Below are 16,685 nucleotides of genomic sequence, written 5' to 3'. Positions count from 1 at the left end.
GTGGGTGACAGTGTAACTGTAAAGGAAATGGGTCCTTAAATTCGTTCAAAAATAGAATAGCATACAGTTACTAGAAAACAGTTTTAATTTAATTCTCTGTAGCTCTTATTACTGGGTTATTTAAATAAACAATTAGAAAAGTTAAACTATATTCTTCATACTTTAATTTATCATTACTAGTCATTTAGTTTATGATTCAATTCTAACATAATTGTGCAATTTAAGTAAAATTTACTGAAATTGGGCTCACTGTTAATAGTACATAAACCTAAATTCTGTCAAGACCACTTAGTTAAGACACTGAAGGTTTATAGTAATATTTTGATTTAAGTTTTTAAATGCTTAGAAATAAAACAAAAATTAACAAACGTAAAAGTATTTTGGACATTATAAATTGCAGGGCTCACTTATATATCCAAATTGGGATTGTGAAGGTAGTGATGATTAAAAAACAAAAAATAAAGGAGGAGCCTCTGGTGTTAGGTAGGATGGAGAAGAAAGCAAATGGAAAATTCTTTTTCTTTTTTTAAAGATTTTATTTATTTATTTGAGAGAGAGAGAATGAGAGAGGGCACATGAAAGGGGGGAGGGTCAGAGGGAGAAGCAGACTCCCTGCCGAGCAGGGAGCCCGATATGGGACTCGATCCCAGGACTTCAGGATCATGACCTGAGCCGAAGGCAGTCGCTTAACCAACTGAGCCACCCAGGCGCCCAAAATGGAAAATTCTTTTACTGCATAACTTTAATAGGCCAAAGAAATGCAAAATTTAAAAAAATTTAAAGGCAGTGAAGATGTATGGACACAACAAAGAATGAATGAACAAAGAGGAGACCTCTGAAAGTGGGCAGGTGTCACCCACTGCTTTCTTGTTTGAGGGCATCTGCAGGTTCTGGAAAAGGCTGCCAATCTAGTTTGGTCTGAATGAAGGGACATTAGTTTACTAGGGTGGCCATACAAAGTACCACAAACTAGGTGGCTGAAAACAACAGAAATTTATTCTCTCATGGTTCTGGAGGCCAGAAGTCAGAAATCAAAGTGTTGACAGGGCCGAGCTTCCTCTGAGACTCTTGGTGGAGTCCTTCCTTGCCTCTTCCTAGTCTCTGGTGGTGGCCATTGATCTTTGGCAATCCTTGTCCTTGTGTTGCATCACTCAAGTTTCTGCCTGTGTCTTCCCATCACTTTCCCTGTGTGTCTCTCTGTCACTTCTCTTTTGGGGAGATTAAGAGCCCATCCTACTCTAGTGTGTCCTTATACTAGCTAATTACATCTGTGATGATGCTATTTCTCAATAAAGTCACCTTCTGAGGTCCTGGGAAAGGATATGACATGTAGCTGGGGGGAGGTGTAACTCCACACAGTACATGACAGTTCTGGAAAAAGAGAAACCAGAAGTACTTTTGGATATTGAAATGATCTGCTATCTCAATTTATAAATAGCAGGAGCCCTAAGTGCATGGTAGTCTTTTTCCTTTGTGATTCATTTGCTGATTCTGGGGGCTACACGGAGGCTCAAGGTTTTGAAGAGGAAGACTGAAATCTCCCATTGTTTTATACTATCTTAAAGAAAAGACCCACCTGAGGAATAGAAACTGCTCAAACTTCAATTAGTGCTTTCCTCACAATGCATGCCAAATTTAGAAACCATATGGTATAGGAAACTGGAGAGCAAAGCTCAAAAATAGTAAAAATCTGATTGAGTCAGTCAGCTAGGGCATGGGATACACTAGACTCTCAACTGAAATTCCATGTCAGCTGTCCCTTAAAGACATTTTTAAGCCAGAAGTTGACTCCTTCTATCTTATATTGCAACTTACCTCATTTCAATTTCTTTGAATCTGGACAAGGTGAACCATCACTGGGGGGAAAATAATATAAAATTCAATCTGTATGGTATTTTATACTCAATGTCTAGCACAAAAGAAAACATGGTAGATGTGTCAAGAAGCACAAAATGTAACGAATGCGAAAAATAAGTCAATAGAAGAAGACTGACAGAAGATCCAGATGTTAGAATTAGAAAAAAGGGACCGTAAAATAGCTATAATCAATCTGTTCAAGGAAATAGGATAAATGATTGAAAAAAGTGGATGAGAAAGAATATTTCAACAGAAAATTGAAGACTATAAAAAGAAAGAAAATGGGCATTCTGGGACTGTAAAACACCATATCTGAAATTAAAAACTTATTTTGTTTAACAGCTGATGGGACATAGGTGGGGATATGATTGGTATAATCAAAGACAGAATAATAGAAACGAATCAAATTGAAGCACAGAGAGGAAAAAGAGAAGAAAGCCCAGGGAAAAAGTCACCTGTATGACACAAATAATCTAATAGGTGTATTTGAGCACAAGAAGGAGCAGAGAGGGAGAAAAATGTGGCAGAAGGAATGTTTCAGGAAATAATGTCTGAAAAATTTTCAAAACTGATACAGGTCTTTCTTCCACAGGTTTAAGAAGTTCTGGAAACCCAAAGGATGAAATATATATAAGGGAAATCACACTTAATCTCATCATAATCAACTAAAAACTTAAAAAAAAACTTAAAAGCCTAGAAAAAAAGACACATTTGTATCAAGGGTACAACATTAAGAAAGATGGCTAAATTCTCAATGAAATAATGGAATACAGAAAACAAAATGGAATGCTGTTTTCAAAGAAAAATTAAATAAACTGAAGAAGACCTGGCAATACAGAAAGCTATACTTGGCGAATACATTTTTTCAAAAATAAATGTGAAATATAGATATTCTTATGAAAAAAATCTGATAAAATTTGTTGGCAGTAGACCTATATTACAAGAAATACTAAAAGAAATTCTTTAGGCTGGAAAATATCACTGGTGAAAGCAAGGAAGTACAAGAAGGAATGAAGAACACTAAAGTGGGTAAATATGGCTGTTGACCATTTAGAGCAACAATCCTAGCAAAGCCTGTGGGGTACATAATACATATAGAAATAAATCATATGGCAATAGCAAAAAATAGTGTGGGGGGATAAACAGATATAAATATTTGCAAGATTTTTGAATATAAACAAGAACCAACTTAAAGATTCATTTAGTAATTTCTATTGAAAACTAAATGAATTATACTGAGATGAAACAAAAATATTAAGAGAGGTGATAGAATAAGATAATAAAAATTATTGATAAATCCACAAGAAGGCAGTAAAAGAGAAATAAAGAGTTGAAGAACAAGTAGACAAATAGAAAACAAATAACTAATGAGAGAAATAGAAACTAAAAATAAGCCATGGTCTAATTGGGCAGTTTTCATGATACATATATCCACATTATATAAGGAAGTCTTAAAATAGATGTTAAAAGATAATCAACTCAAAGAAATGTGCAAAAGACTTGAACAGACACTTTACAAAATAAGATGCCCAAATTTCCAATATGCATATGAGAAGGAACATAACTTGGTAATAGATAATGGAAAGCCAATCAAAATCACAATATGATACAAACACACACTTGCAGAATGTTTAAAAAAAAAAAAAAGATAGAACCAAGTGTTGACAAGAGTGCAGAGCAATTTGAACTCTCATACATTTCAGGGAAAGTAGAAATTAGTCCAATCATTTTGGAAAACTGCTTGGCACTATCTACTAAAGCTAAACATATGCAGAGCCTATGATGTAGCAATTCCATTACTAGGTATACATCTAACAATAGGTCTTCCAGAAAATACGTACATACTTATTAATAAAATCTTTATTTCTAATACCGAAAACTGTAAATAATCCAAATGTCCATCTATAGAAGAACTGATAGGTAAATTCAGGTAGTTAATCCATACGAAGGGACATGACATAGCAGCAATAAAAAACAATAAACTACTAATATATGCAATGATGGGATAAGCTCTACCACATTACTTTGAGGGGAAAAGGCCAGACACAAAAAACCAAATAATGTAAGATTCTATTTATATTATATAAGAGAATAGGCAAAGCTAACAAACATTGAAGAATTCATATAAATGGGACATATTCTCTATAAAGCTGCTGCTAATTCTGGACTACTAGATTTAGATACCTCTCCTAACTTTTATACTTTGCCTCCCAAGAATCTCCTAAGAAAAATAAGCGTAATTCAGCTATGAATATTTCTATTCTTTGGGTCAAGCCATTTTTCTTTTTGAACTCTCTGTTCGATTTAATGTACTGTAGACAGTGAGTAACGTAAAACTTCTTGACTGGCATGAATTACAAACTCTTTTTTTTTTTTTTAAAGATTTTATTTATTTATTTGACAGAGAAAGACACAGCGAGAGAGGGAACACAAACGGGGAGTGGGAGAGGGAGAAGCAGACTCCCCGCTGAGCAGGGAGCCCGATGTGGGACTCGATCCTGGGACTCCAGGATCATGACCTGAGCCAAAGGCAGTCGCTTAACCAACTGAGCCACCCAGGCGCCCTGAATTACAAACTCTTAATACTTCTTTTTTTTTTATTATTATGTTATGTTAAACTCTTAATACTTCTTAACACTCCAACTCAAAAATGGTTGTCTTATGCACACTGCCTGATGAAAGGGCTTAAGTGCATTATATTTAGGAAAACACTGGTAAATTCAGTAGTGTTATAATACAAGTAACCTACTGGGGCCTCTTTGAAGATGGGGATTAAGATAGTGCTCGCTTTGGCAGCACATATACTAAATTTGAAGATGGGGATTAAGATACAAAAAGGACATTTGAATAAATAAGGAAATATGGTCAAAAGTAGAGAGTAGTGAACATTTGGGTATCCCTTATTGCATTCCACAGTCATATACAAATAATTTTAAGATTTTTCTTTTTTGTATCTTTGGCCTATTTATTAACTATTATATAATGCAAATTTGATGGCAATTTTTAGAACACTGTCATATTCTATCTCTTTAGTATATCATATTGGTTAAACTTTAGACAAACCTGAGTCCAAGTATAAGTTCCAGTGTTTAATAGTTAGGTGACCTTGAGCAAGTTATTTTTTCTCTCTAAATCTTGGTTTTGTTATTTTTAAATAAGGATAATCATAGTGCTTCCCTTATTGAGAAGAATAACAGAGGTACTTCACATAAGTGTCCATGTTTATGTACAAAATGACATCGTTGTCAGATAAGATTCCAGGGGTGGCAGAGTAGCTGAAGAGTGCTTTCTAATACTAGAGTAAAGAGCCAATTCTGAGCAGAGAAATTATATCAGGGTAGTTACGTGAAAGACAGAGCTACAGCAATATGTTGAAAGGGAGGCTTTAACAGAACAATTTCAATAGAAATAATATTGCATGGAAATCAATTAAAGAGTTTTTCAAGACTGTATCTAAATAAGGTCTCTAACAGTAGAGAAACAAAGAACTATTTCAAGGAGAAAACATTTCAGACAAAAAGGCATAGGAAAAGAGCATTGGTACATAATAGGATGAAGATCAACTGGAAAAATTCCCTTAGCCACACTGTTAGGAACAGTCACTAGCACCTTGGTAAAAGAGAATGAAGATTAGATCATGTCTATTGTTTACTCTTTATAACTCCTTGAATGTAGCTACATATAGTAATCTGTACACAATCATAGAATTGGAACACAGAGCGGAAGAGTTTCCCAAATCTCAGGAGAGGAAATAAGTCTGTGGCCATCAGCAACTGGATAGAGGAGGGGCGGAGCAAGATGGCGGAGGAGTAGGAGAAGTGAATCCGAGGTGATATTCGGGAGGATAGATGGCGGGGGAGGGGCCTCTGTCGGCTGCTTCTGGCAAGTGATAGAGCAGCCAAGCACAAAATCGGAACTTTTAGAAGTCTGCTCCGCTGAGGGATGTCACTCCAGTGGCTAAGTGGGGGGTGGAACCCTCGCGGGACAGTGTGGTCTCAGGACCCTTGGGGTCACAGAAAGACCAGGGTGCCTGAGTGTGGCAGAGCTCCCAGCTATCAGAGCAGGGAAGCTGGCTGCAGAGATGGAGCCAAGGTGGGTGCTCTCAGCTCGGGGTTGTCATAAACCGTGATCTGGGGCACAGTCGGCCACTGCTCCTCCAGCAGGGACCCAACAAGCAGCAGATCCGGGGAGACTCACCTTCCTCCCCCGGGAGGAGCAGCGTGGGAGCGCACTGCAGGGATCTGCGGGGTTTGGAGACTCCAGCCGGGGTCGGGTGCCAGAGATAGAAACGCTCGGTCACAGGCCAGGGGAGCACAGAGTGTGGCTGAAGACCGGGGAGATGGGAGTTACTTACTGCTTTTCTCTGGGGGCTCATGAGGAGTGGCGCTCTGAGTTCTCGGCTCCTCGGGGCAGAGATTGGGAGGCCACCATTTTCACTCCCGGCCTCCAAAGCTGTACGGAAAGCTTGCAGGGAACAAAAGCTCTGGAGAGCAAACTCAAGCAGATTACATAGCCTGGACCATCAAGGGCAGGTCAAGTCCGCCTCCTGCAGAGACATTTGGGAACCACGGTAGCAGGCCCCTCCGCCAGAAGATCAGCAAGAACAGCCAGCTAAGACCAAGTTTACCGATCAATGAGAACGGCAGAACTCCATCGCTAGGGGAACACTGCACATAGAATCCATGCCTTTTTTACCATGATTCTTTGTCTTTCAAAGTTAATTTTTTTTAATTCTTTTTTTTTTTAAATTTTTCTTTTTCCCTTTTTCAACCAACATCTTATCAATCCCTTTTTTTAAAAACATTTTTATTTTCATTTTTAGAGTCATATTCTACCCCTTTATAGTAGTTACCTGTTTTCTTGGCATATATATATAAGTTGTTCTCTCTTTAAAAATTTGAGATAGTTTCTTCTAACAGCTCAAAATATACCCTAAATCTCTAGTGTATGGTATTTTTTACTCCCTGCCTGATCACATTCTCTCCCCTTTATTTCTTTTTTGTTTTTAAATCCATTTCTTTTTTTTTTTTCAAACAACTTCTGATCAATTCCTTTTTTAACATTTTTTATCATTTTCACCTTTACAGTCATATTCCATCTCTTCATCATATCAACCCTTATTTTTGTACATATATAAGTTTTTCTTTCTTTAAAATTTGGGGAGGCACTTTCTTCTAACAGACCAAAATATGCCCAAAATCTAGTGTGTGGCACTGATCTATATACCAGCCTGATCATATTTGATCATATTTGACATATTCTGTTTTTTTTTTCTGTTTTGTTCTCTTTTTGTTTGTTTTTATCTTTATCTTTTACTTTTACTTTTTTTTTCCCTCTTTCTTTTTTCTCTCTTTCCCTTTCTTTTCCTCCTGCTTCAGATCTTTTCTGATTTGTTTAGAGTATATTTTCTGGGGATGTTGTTACCCTGCTAGCATTTTGTTCTCTCATTCATCTATTCTCCTCTGGACAAAATGACAAGATGGAAAAAATCACCTCAACAAAAAGAATAAGAGTTAGTACCGAATGCCAGGGACCTTTTCAATATGGACATTAGTATGATGTCGGATCTAGAGTTCAGAATCATCACTTTAAAGATACTAGCTGGGCTTGAAAAAAGCATGGAAGTTATTAGAGAAACCCCTTTTGGAAAATAAAAGAACTAAAATTTAACCAAGTCGAAATGCAAAAGGCTATTAATGAGGTACAATCAAATGTGGGGGCACTAACTGCTAGGATAAATGAGGCAGAAGAGAGAATCAGTGATATAGAAGACCAAATGATGGAAAATAAAGAAGCTGAGAAAAAGAGAGATAAACAACTACTGGATCACGAGGGCAGAATTCGAGAGATAAGGGATACCATAAGATGAAACAACATTATAATAACTGGGATCCCAGAAGAAGAAGAAAGAGAGAGGGGCAGAAGGTATTCTGGAGCAAATTATAGCAGAGAAATCCCTAATTTGGGGAAGGAAACAGGCATGAAAACCCAGGAAGCACAGAGAACCCCTCTCAAAATCAATAAAAATAGGTCAACACCCTGACATCTAATAGTAAAACTTACGAGTGTCATAGACAAAGAGAAAATCCTGAAAGCAGCTCGGGAGAAGAAATATGTAACCTACAAGGGTAGAAACATTAGATTGGCAACAGACCTATCCACAGAGACCTGGCAGGCCAGAAAGGACTGGCAGGATATATTCAGAGCACTAAATGAGAAAAATATGCAGCCAAGAATACTCTATCCAGCTAGGCTGTCATTGAAAATTGAAGGAGAGATAAAAAGCTTCCAGGACAAACAAAAACTAAAGGAATTTGCAAACACAAAACCAGCTCTACAGGAAATCTTGAAAGGGGTCCTCTAAGCAAAGAGAGAGCCTAAAAGCAACATAGACCAGAAAGGAACACAGACAATATACGGTAACAGTCACCTTACAGGCAATACAATGGCACTAAATTCCTGTCTTTCAATAGTTACCCTGAATGTAAATGGGCTCAATGCCCCAATCCATAGACACAGGCTATCAGACTGGATTAAAAAACAAGACCCATCGATATGCTGTCTGCAAGAGACTCATTTTAGAACCAAAGACACCCCCAGATTGAAAGTGAGGGGCTGGAAAACCATTTACCATGCTAATGGACACCAAAAGAAAGTGGGGGTGGCAATCCTTATATCAAACAAATTAGATTTTAAACCAAAGACTGTAATAAGAGATGAGGAAGGACACTATATCCTACTTAAAGGGTCTATCCAACAAGAAGATCTAACAATTGTAAATATCTATGCCCCTAACATGGAAGCAGCCAATTATATAAGGCAAATAATAACAAAAGCAAAGAAACACATTGACAACAATACACTAATAGTGGGGGACTTTAACACCCCCCTCACTGAAATGGACGGATCATCTAAGCAGAAGATCAACAAGGAAATAAAGACTTTAAATGACACCCTGGACCAAATGGACTTCACAGACATATTCAGAAGATTCCATCCCAAAGCAACGGAATACACATTCTTCTCTAGTGCCCATGGAACATTCTCCAGAATCGATCACATCCTAGGTCATAAATCAGGTCTCAACCAGTACCAAAAGTTTGGGATCATTCCCTGCCTATTTTCAGACCACAATGCTTTGAAATTAGAACTCAATCACAAGAGGAAAGTCGAAAGAACTCAAATACATGGAGGCTAAAGAGCATCCTACTGAAGAATGAATGAGTCAACCAGGAAATTAAAGAAGAATTAAAGATTTCATGGAAACCAATGAAAATGAAAGCACAACTATTCAAAATCTTTGGGATGCAGCAAAGGCAGTCCTAAGAGGAAAGTATATAGCAATACAAGCCTTTCTCAAGAAACAAGAAAGGTCTCAGGTACACAACCTACCCCTACACCTAAAGGAGCTTGAGAAAGAATAGCAAATAAAGCTAAACCCAGCAGGAGAAGAGAAATCATAAAGACCAGAGGATAAATCAATGAAATACAAACTAAAACAACAGTAGAACAGATCAATGAAACTAGGAGCTGGTTCTTTGAAAGAATTAAAAGATTGATAAACCCCTGGGCAGACTTATCAAAAAGAGAAGAGAAATGACCCAAATCACCAAAATCATGAATGAAAGAGGAGAGATCACAACCAACACCAAAGTAATACAAACAATTATAAGAACATATTATGAGCAACTCTATGCCAGCAAATTAGATAATCTGGAAGAAATGGAGGCATTCCTAGAGATGTATCAACTACCAAACCTGAACCAGGATGAAATAGAAAACCTGAACAGACCTATAACCACTAAGGAAATTGAAGCAGTCATCAAAAATCTCCCAACAAACAAAAGCCCAGGGCCAGATGGCTTCCCAGGGGAATTCTACCAAACAATTCAAGAAGAATTAATACCTATTCTTCTGAAACTGTTCCAAAAAATAGAAACGGAAGGAAAACTTCCAAACTCATTTTATGAGGCCAGCATTACCTTGATCCCAAAACCAGACAAAGACCCCATCAAAAAGGAGAATTACAGACCAATATCCCTGATGAACACGGATGCAAAAATTCTCACCAAAATACTAGCCAATAGGATCCAACAGTCCATTAAAAGGATTATTCACCACGACCAAGTGGGATTTATCTCTGGGCTGCAAGGTTGGTTCAACATCCACAAATCAATCAATGTGATACAATACATTAACAAAAGAAAGAACAAGAATCATATGATCCTCTCAATAGATGCAGAAAAAGCTTTTGACAAAGTACAGCATCCTTTCTTGATCAAAACTTCAGAGTATAGGGATCGAGGGTACATACCTCAATATCATAAAAGCCATCTATGAACAACCTACAGCGAATATCATTCTCAATGGGGAAAAACTGAGAGCTTTCCCCCTAAGGTCAGGAACACGGCAGGGATGTCCACTATCAATCACCACTGCTATTCAAAATAGTATTAGAAGTCCTAGGCATAGCAATCAAACAACAAAAAGAAATCAAAGGCATCCAAATCGGCAAAAAAGAAGTCAAACTCTCACTGTTTGGAGATGATATGATACTTTCTATGGAAAACCCAAAAGACTCCACCCCAAAACTGCTAGAACTCATACAGGAATTCAGTAAAGTGGCAGGATATAAAATCAATGCACAGAAATCAGTGGCATCCCTATACACCAACAACAAGACAAAAGAAAGAGAAATTAAGGAGTTATCCCATTTACAATTGCACCCAAAACCATAAGATACTTAGGAATAAATCTAACCAAAGAGACAAAGGATCTGTACTCAGAAAACTATAAAATACTCATGAAAGAAATTGAGGAAGACACAAAGAAATGGAAAAACTTTCCATGCTCATGGATTGGAAGAACAACTATTGTGAAGATGTCAGTGCTACCTAGAGCAATCTACACATTCAATGTAATCCTCATCAAAATACCATCCACTTTTTTCAAAGAAATGGAACAAATAATCCTAAAATTTGTATGGAACCGGAAAAGACCCCGCATAGCCAGAGGAATGTTGAAAAAGAAAAGCAAAGCCGGCGGCATCACAATTCCGGACTTCCAGCTCTATTACAAAGCTGTCATCATCAAGGCAGCATGGTACTGGCACAAAAACAGACACATAGATCAATGGAACAGAATAGAGAGCCCAGAAATGGACCCTCAACTCTATGGTCAACTCATCTTTGATAAAGCAGGAAAGAATGTCCAATGGAACAAAGACAGTCTCTTCAACAAATGGTGTTGGGAAAATTGGATAGCCACATGCAGAAGAATGAAACTGGACCCTTTCCTTACACCACACACAAAAATAGACTCCAAGTGGTTGAAAGACCTCAATGTGGGACAGGAGTCCATCAAAATCCTAAAGGAGAACCCAGCCTTCGACCTCAGCCGCAGCACCTTCTTTCTAGAAACATTGCCAAAGGCAAGGGAAGCAAGGGCAAAAATGAACTATTGGGACTTCATCAAGATAAAAAGCTTTTGCAAAGCAAAGGAAACAGTCAACAAAACCAAAAGGCAAACAACAGAATGGGAGAAGATATTTGCAAATGACATAACAGATAAAGGGCTAGTATCCAAAATCTATAAAGAACTTATCAAACTCAACACTCAAAGAACAAAGAATCCAATCAAGAAATGGGCAGAAGACATGAACAGACATTTTTCCAAAGAAGACATCCAAATGGCCAACAGACACATGAAAAAGTGCTCAACATCGCTCAGCATCAGGGAAATTCAAATCAAAACCTCAATGGGATACCACTTCACACCAGTCAGAATGGCTAAAATTAACAAGTCAGGAAATGACAGATGTTGGCGGGAATGCAGAGAAAGGGGAACCCTCCTACACTGTTGGCGGGAATGAGAGCTGGTGCAGCCACTCTGGAAAACAGTATGGAGGTTCCTCAAAAAGTTGAAAATAGAGCTACCATATGATCCAGCAATTGCACTACTGGGTATTTACCCCAATGATACAAATGTAGGGATCCGAAGGGGTACGTGCACCCCAATGTTTATAGCAGCAATGTCCACAATAGCCAAACTGTGGAAAGAGCCAAGATGTCCTTCAACAGATGAATGGATAAAGAAGAAGTGGTATATATATACAATGGAATATTATGCAGCCATCAAAAGGAATGAGATCTTGCCATTTGCAATGATGTGGATGGAACTGGAGGGTATTATGCTCAGCGAAATAAGTCAATCAGAGAAAGACATGTATTGTATGTCCTCACTGATATGAGGAATTCTTAATCTCAGGAAATAAACTGAGTGTTGCTGGAGTGGGGGGTGGGGTGGGAGGGATGGGTTGACTGGGTGATAGACACTGGGGTGGGTATGTGCTCTGGTAAGCGCTGTGAGTTGTGCAAGACTGTTGAATCTCAGATCTGTACCTCTGAAACAAATAATGCAATGTATGTTAAGAAAAAAAAAAAAAGAAGATAGCAGGAGGGGAAGAATGAAAGGAGGGAAATCGGAGGGGGAGACGAACCATGAGAGACGATGGACTCTGAAAAACAAACTGAGGGTTCTAGAGGGGAGGGGGGTGGGAGGATGGGTTAGCCTGGTGATGGGTATTAAGGAGGGCACGTTCTGCATGGAGCACTGGGTGTTATGCAAAAACAATGAATCATGGAACACTACATCTAAAGCTAATGATGTAATGTATGGTGATTAACATAACAATAAAAAATAAAAACTGGATAGAATGTTGAAAAATATGAAATTATCTATAAAAATTGAAATTGTATAATTGAATTCACAATGCTATGTATTCTCACACATTTCTTTTTCCTGAAAATAAAAATAAAAGCAAAGGAAATGAAGAAGCATTTGAAAATTTTGGACAGCAGTATCTGAAGTGAGAGAGAAACAAACACAGGCTCACAACGTGAGCCTTCTGTAATTTCTGGATTTCAGTGACCAGTACAAAATCCCACACTCCAGCATCCCTCCACTCCCTACTACCCTAATAGGAACTGACATAAGGTTGCCAAGTTCTTATTTTAGCAAGAACTTACATTTAAAAACAATCACAAATCACCATTTACTCCCTTCTTCATTTCAGGAAAGAATTAACTGATACCAAAAAATATAGGATGGACATGAACTGGGAGGGAAAGTGCATTATGAAAAATTTTCTATATCGTTCCCATTATTCTCATTTTTGTGCTGGTATGGGACAACTTCTCTGTGAACTGAAATTGGTTTATGGGCCAGGATTTCAAACCCACTGCCCCAAAGCACTGTTGTGTTCCAGCGTTGTGGATAAAAGACACCTCTACCACTAACTCAAATATTTTATTCGTATGGAAATGCATATGGGGTTCTTGTTCCACAATTTGGGGTTAAGGCAGTCTCAACAAATCCCTTATCAATTTTAACAAACCTTAATTTTTGGAAAACTTGACATATAGATCAATATTGGCCCTATCTCAGTTATTAGAGTCGAGATTCCCTTTCAATGTGCAACTTATAAATAAGAGTACCAAGACCCCGTGTTTAACTCTTATAATACCACTTACAACACTGGATTGCAGCATTGGCTGGCGTGACTATCTCCCTTCTAGACACTAAACCTCTTGAGAGCAGTAACTAGTTTTCCTCACCTTGGTACCCTTACAACCAAAGCCAACAGTTGGGACACCGTGAGCCCTTATACATATGTAAGAATGCATGGCTCTGCTCAGATGTGTCTCCTGAAACATAATAACTATACACAACAAATCCCTGCTGGGAATTGGCTCTTTCCTTCAATATTCACTGATTTATTCTTCAGAATATATGAAACCCTTACGAAGTCTTTAACGCTGTGCTAACTGCTAAAGACAATCAAAATGAGCAGAATGTAGTTCTTGCCTTCAAGGACGGCAACGGCATTTCCTCTCTGGAGCTCACGTTATCCTCTCAGCACAGTGCCAATTTCTTGAATGATATAAATAATAAAATTGTTGGAGATCTCCACGGAGCAAACATTTGCTCTGATATGTTTTTCTTAGTGAGAACAAAGTCCGTTTATCACTGTAAGTAGCAATACCCACTCTGTTTCTGTAAGAGTCATCTTCTTTAACAGATTACAGCCACTATCCCCCTGACACACTTTACTTAAATTGGAGCCTTAGCCTTATCCACTCTAAATGAAACAATAAATCTGCTTACTGTTGCAAGTTTTGTTGTATTTGCTGTTCTCCTGTGCAAACCCTTCCAGCCGGCACTGAAAACGATGCTGCCAAAATTCTTGAAACCAAGGGTTTCGAAGGTTTGTTTCTGGCCGGAGCTTCAGATAATAATCATCAAACCACTTGACATCAGGAGATTGGAGCTTGATTGTGATTCCACCAACAGCTTCTCGCTGATATCCATCTGTCACATCATACCTGTCCGCCCAGCCATCACTGTGGGGAAACAAAACCCAGCTCAGTTCAGAACAAATACCTTCTAAGGAAATGATTCCATATTTGCTTTCCTTTTGAAAAGTTCAGTCATTAAATGGCTCTTCAGGCCACACCAGGATATACATTATACCTACATGATTACTGAAAAAGAAGCTTGGAATAAAGAGTATAAAACACCATGGGAACTTTGGGTATAAGAGGGCTAGAAGGCACCAGTCTTACTAACCTCCAACTGTGGAGAATAACCTAATGCTTTTGGCAGAATTTTACTGGTTGTAAAACCAGTATATGCATGGAAATTGCATGATATCACCATTCATACTATTTACTGGGTAGCTAGGTCAAGTTAACTTTAAATCCATTCTGTTCCTTTACTTTATAATTATTATAATGATCATAAAGTAAAAATGAAAATATTTCTAAAACACACCTAATATTAATTTAACATCCTATGACATGATATTCATTTTTTTTTTCACATTTTACAAGTAAATTATAAGGAGGTTAAAAAAACTGATTATGGTCATTCTGTTAAATATAGATTCTTCCACACTTCAAATGGCGTCCCATAATCCACAATCCATATACTCTTTCCTGTCACATGGTACTTCTTTAATACATTTAAAATGCACATATGAAATCCTGTTTTACATTGGACAGATTAAAAAACTTCTTAACAATGAGCCATCAAGGATGGTGACAGGGATCATACACTTCAATATTGCTATCATTCTATGTACTGACCACTCAAAGTAACCTAGGAATTTTAAAATAAAAGAGTTTGAAATCAGAGAGTTTGTGTTACAATGGTATAAGAGTATAAAAGAATAAGGGGAAAGTATTCTAAACTTATTTGGAAAATATGTGAGACACAACATCGGAAATAAAAGACATAAAAATATGTTTATATCAAATTTGGGCACACCTCGAGCCATTCAGGACAAACGATACTGATTTTTCCATCCTCTCTCCCATTGGAAGATGCACAACTTGTGCTAAGTATCTGCTGGGACCCAGTGAGGTTGTCCTTCCTTTGAAGACAGGCAAGTGCTTTTTCAGGAAAGATAAAGAAAGTCAAGGGACATTTTAACACTGAGAAAAAGTAACAAAGAGGGAAGGCAGGGGGTTTGGAGAGAGCTGAGTGGAAACAGAATGGAGCCTCCTGAAAGCAAAGCAGGAAGTGTTTGTAGGTAAGAGGCAGGGGTGGGGGGGTGGGGGGTTGGGGAGTAGGGTGAGGTGGTGAGGGCAGGCACTGGGGAAAGGGGGAGGGAAAGGATTTACATTCACAATCATTTTTTTTATTTCATCCCATATTAGATATATTTATCAGAATGTAAATTTCCCTTTATCTTCCTTCAAATGCATTTTTGTCTTTTTAACTTTTTTTGTAGGTGGAGAGCATGCTCCAATATTTTGCATATAAAAATCAGTGCTGGGGAAGGTATTATATAAGTAATTAATTAAAATAAGTATAAAAAACATGTACTTTTTTTCTAGCATGCTCTGTTATGGCAACTCTGACTTAAAAACTGATGAGAGTTTTTCCAAAGGTCATGGATTAGTCATTAAGATATCATAGGGGCTTGCCATAACTTGAGATGTTTCCCAAGGCATCAATGGGTAAAAGAGGAGAAAAAAAATAAACAAACAAAATGAACCATTTCTTCTAAGTCATTGCTGACAAGAGATTTCGTTAAAAATTATGGTGAAATTTCAAAACTTTTGTGGCAGATCAGGAAAAAAACACTAATAAGTCATGCAATATGTTTTGTCCCAGTGTTGAATTTGGTTACTTCACACATTCTCTTCCCTCAAATTTCTCATTTTCAGCTGCAGAAGATTTTATTTAAAGCTGACAAGTTGAAATGCTGTGGGCTTGTTTGCCTCATTTTCTCCCTCTGTTGTGGAGGATTTATTATATCACTGGTATGAGAGTGTGGGTCTCACTGGCACTGGAGGAGATGCAGGGGCGTGCTGCAAATGGGGCAGGAAAGGCTGTTTGTCAAGCAGAGCCCCATTCTCCAAGAAGTGGGAATTTAAATTGCTCCTTTTGTTAATGCTAGCTCGCTCTTATGTAACACTATGATTATGAATATTACATAAGAAATGTAAGATTATAATGGTTCCAATTTACCCTTCACAATTCATTCACTGAATTTAATGGGGATTGTAAAAAGCTTGTCTTGATAAACTTTTTTGGAGGAAATATTTCCACAAAAAAAGTATCCAGGCCAGAGTGTGTTAATTGACTCAATTCTCATCATGTTTAGCTTTTTTTTTTCCAGGTACAAATTTCTTCTCCATTTTTAAGAATCTGGCAAAAGATGTTTTATTAGTAGTCTATAAGTTAGAGTTGTGAATTTAAAACAGTTTTGTTCCAGATGTTTCCATTCAACAGCAGAGTAAAAAATCATAATGGAGTTTGTA

General features: G+C 37.7%; 1 protein-coding gene across 1 annotated transcript in view; it reads right to left on the bottom strand.

Annotated features, from left to right (window-relative positions):
• The window catches only part of GRM5 (glutamate metabotropic receptor 5), a 600,744-nt gene that overhangs the window by 154,018 nt on the left and 430,041 nt on the right, over window positions 1-16,685 (bottom strand). The window contains exon 4 of the mRNA XM_035009412.1: window positions 14,023-14,258. Within this exon, the coding sequence (XP_034865303.1) occupies window positions 14,023-14,258 (236 nt within the window). The remainder of the gene's footprint in view (window positions 1-14,022; window positions 14,259-16,685) is intronic.

Source organism: Mirounga leonina, unplaced genomic scaffold (assembly GCF_011800145.1).
Source record: "Mirounga leonina isolate KUSES-001 unplaced genomic scaffold, KU_Mleo_1.0 Mir_153, whole genome shotgun sequence".
NCBI lineage: Eukaryota > Metazoa > Chordata > Mammalia > Carnivora > Phocidae > Mirounga > Mirounga leonina.
The sequence above is the reverse complement of the archived record's forward strand: the minus strand, read 5'-3'. Positions and strand labels throughout refer to the sequence as shown.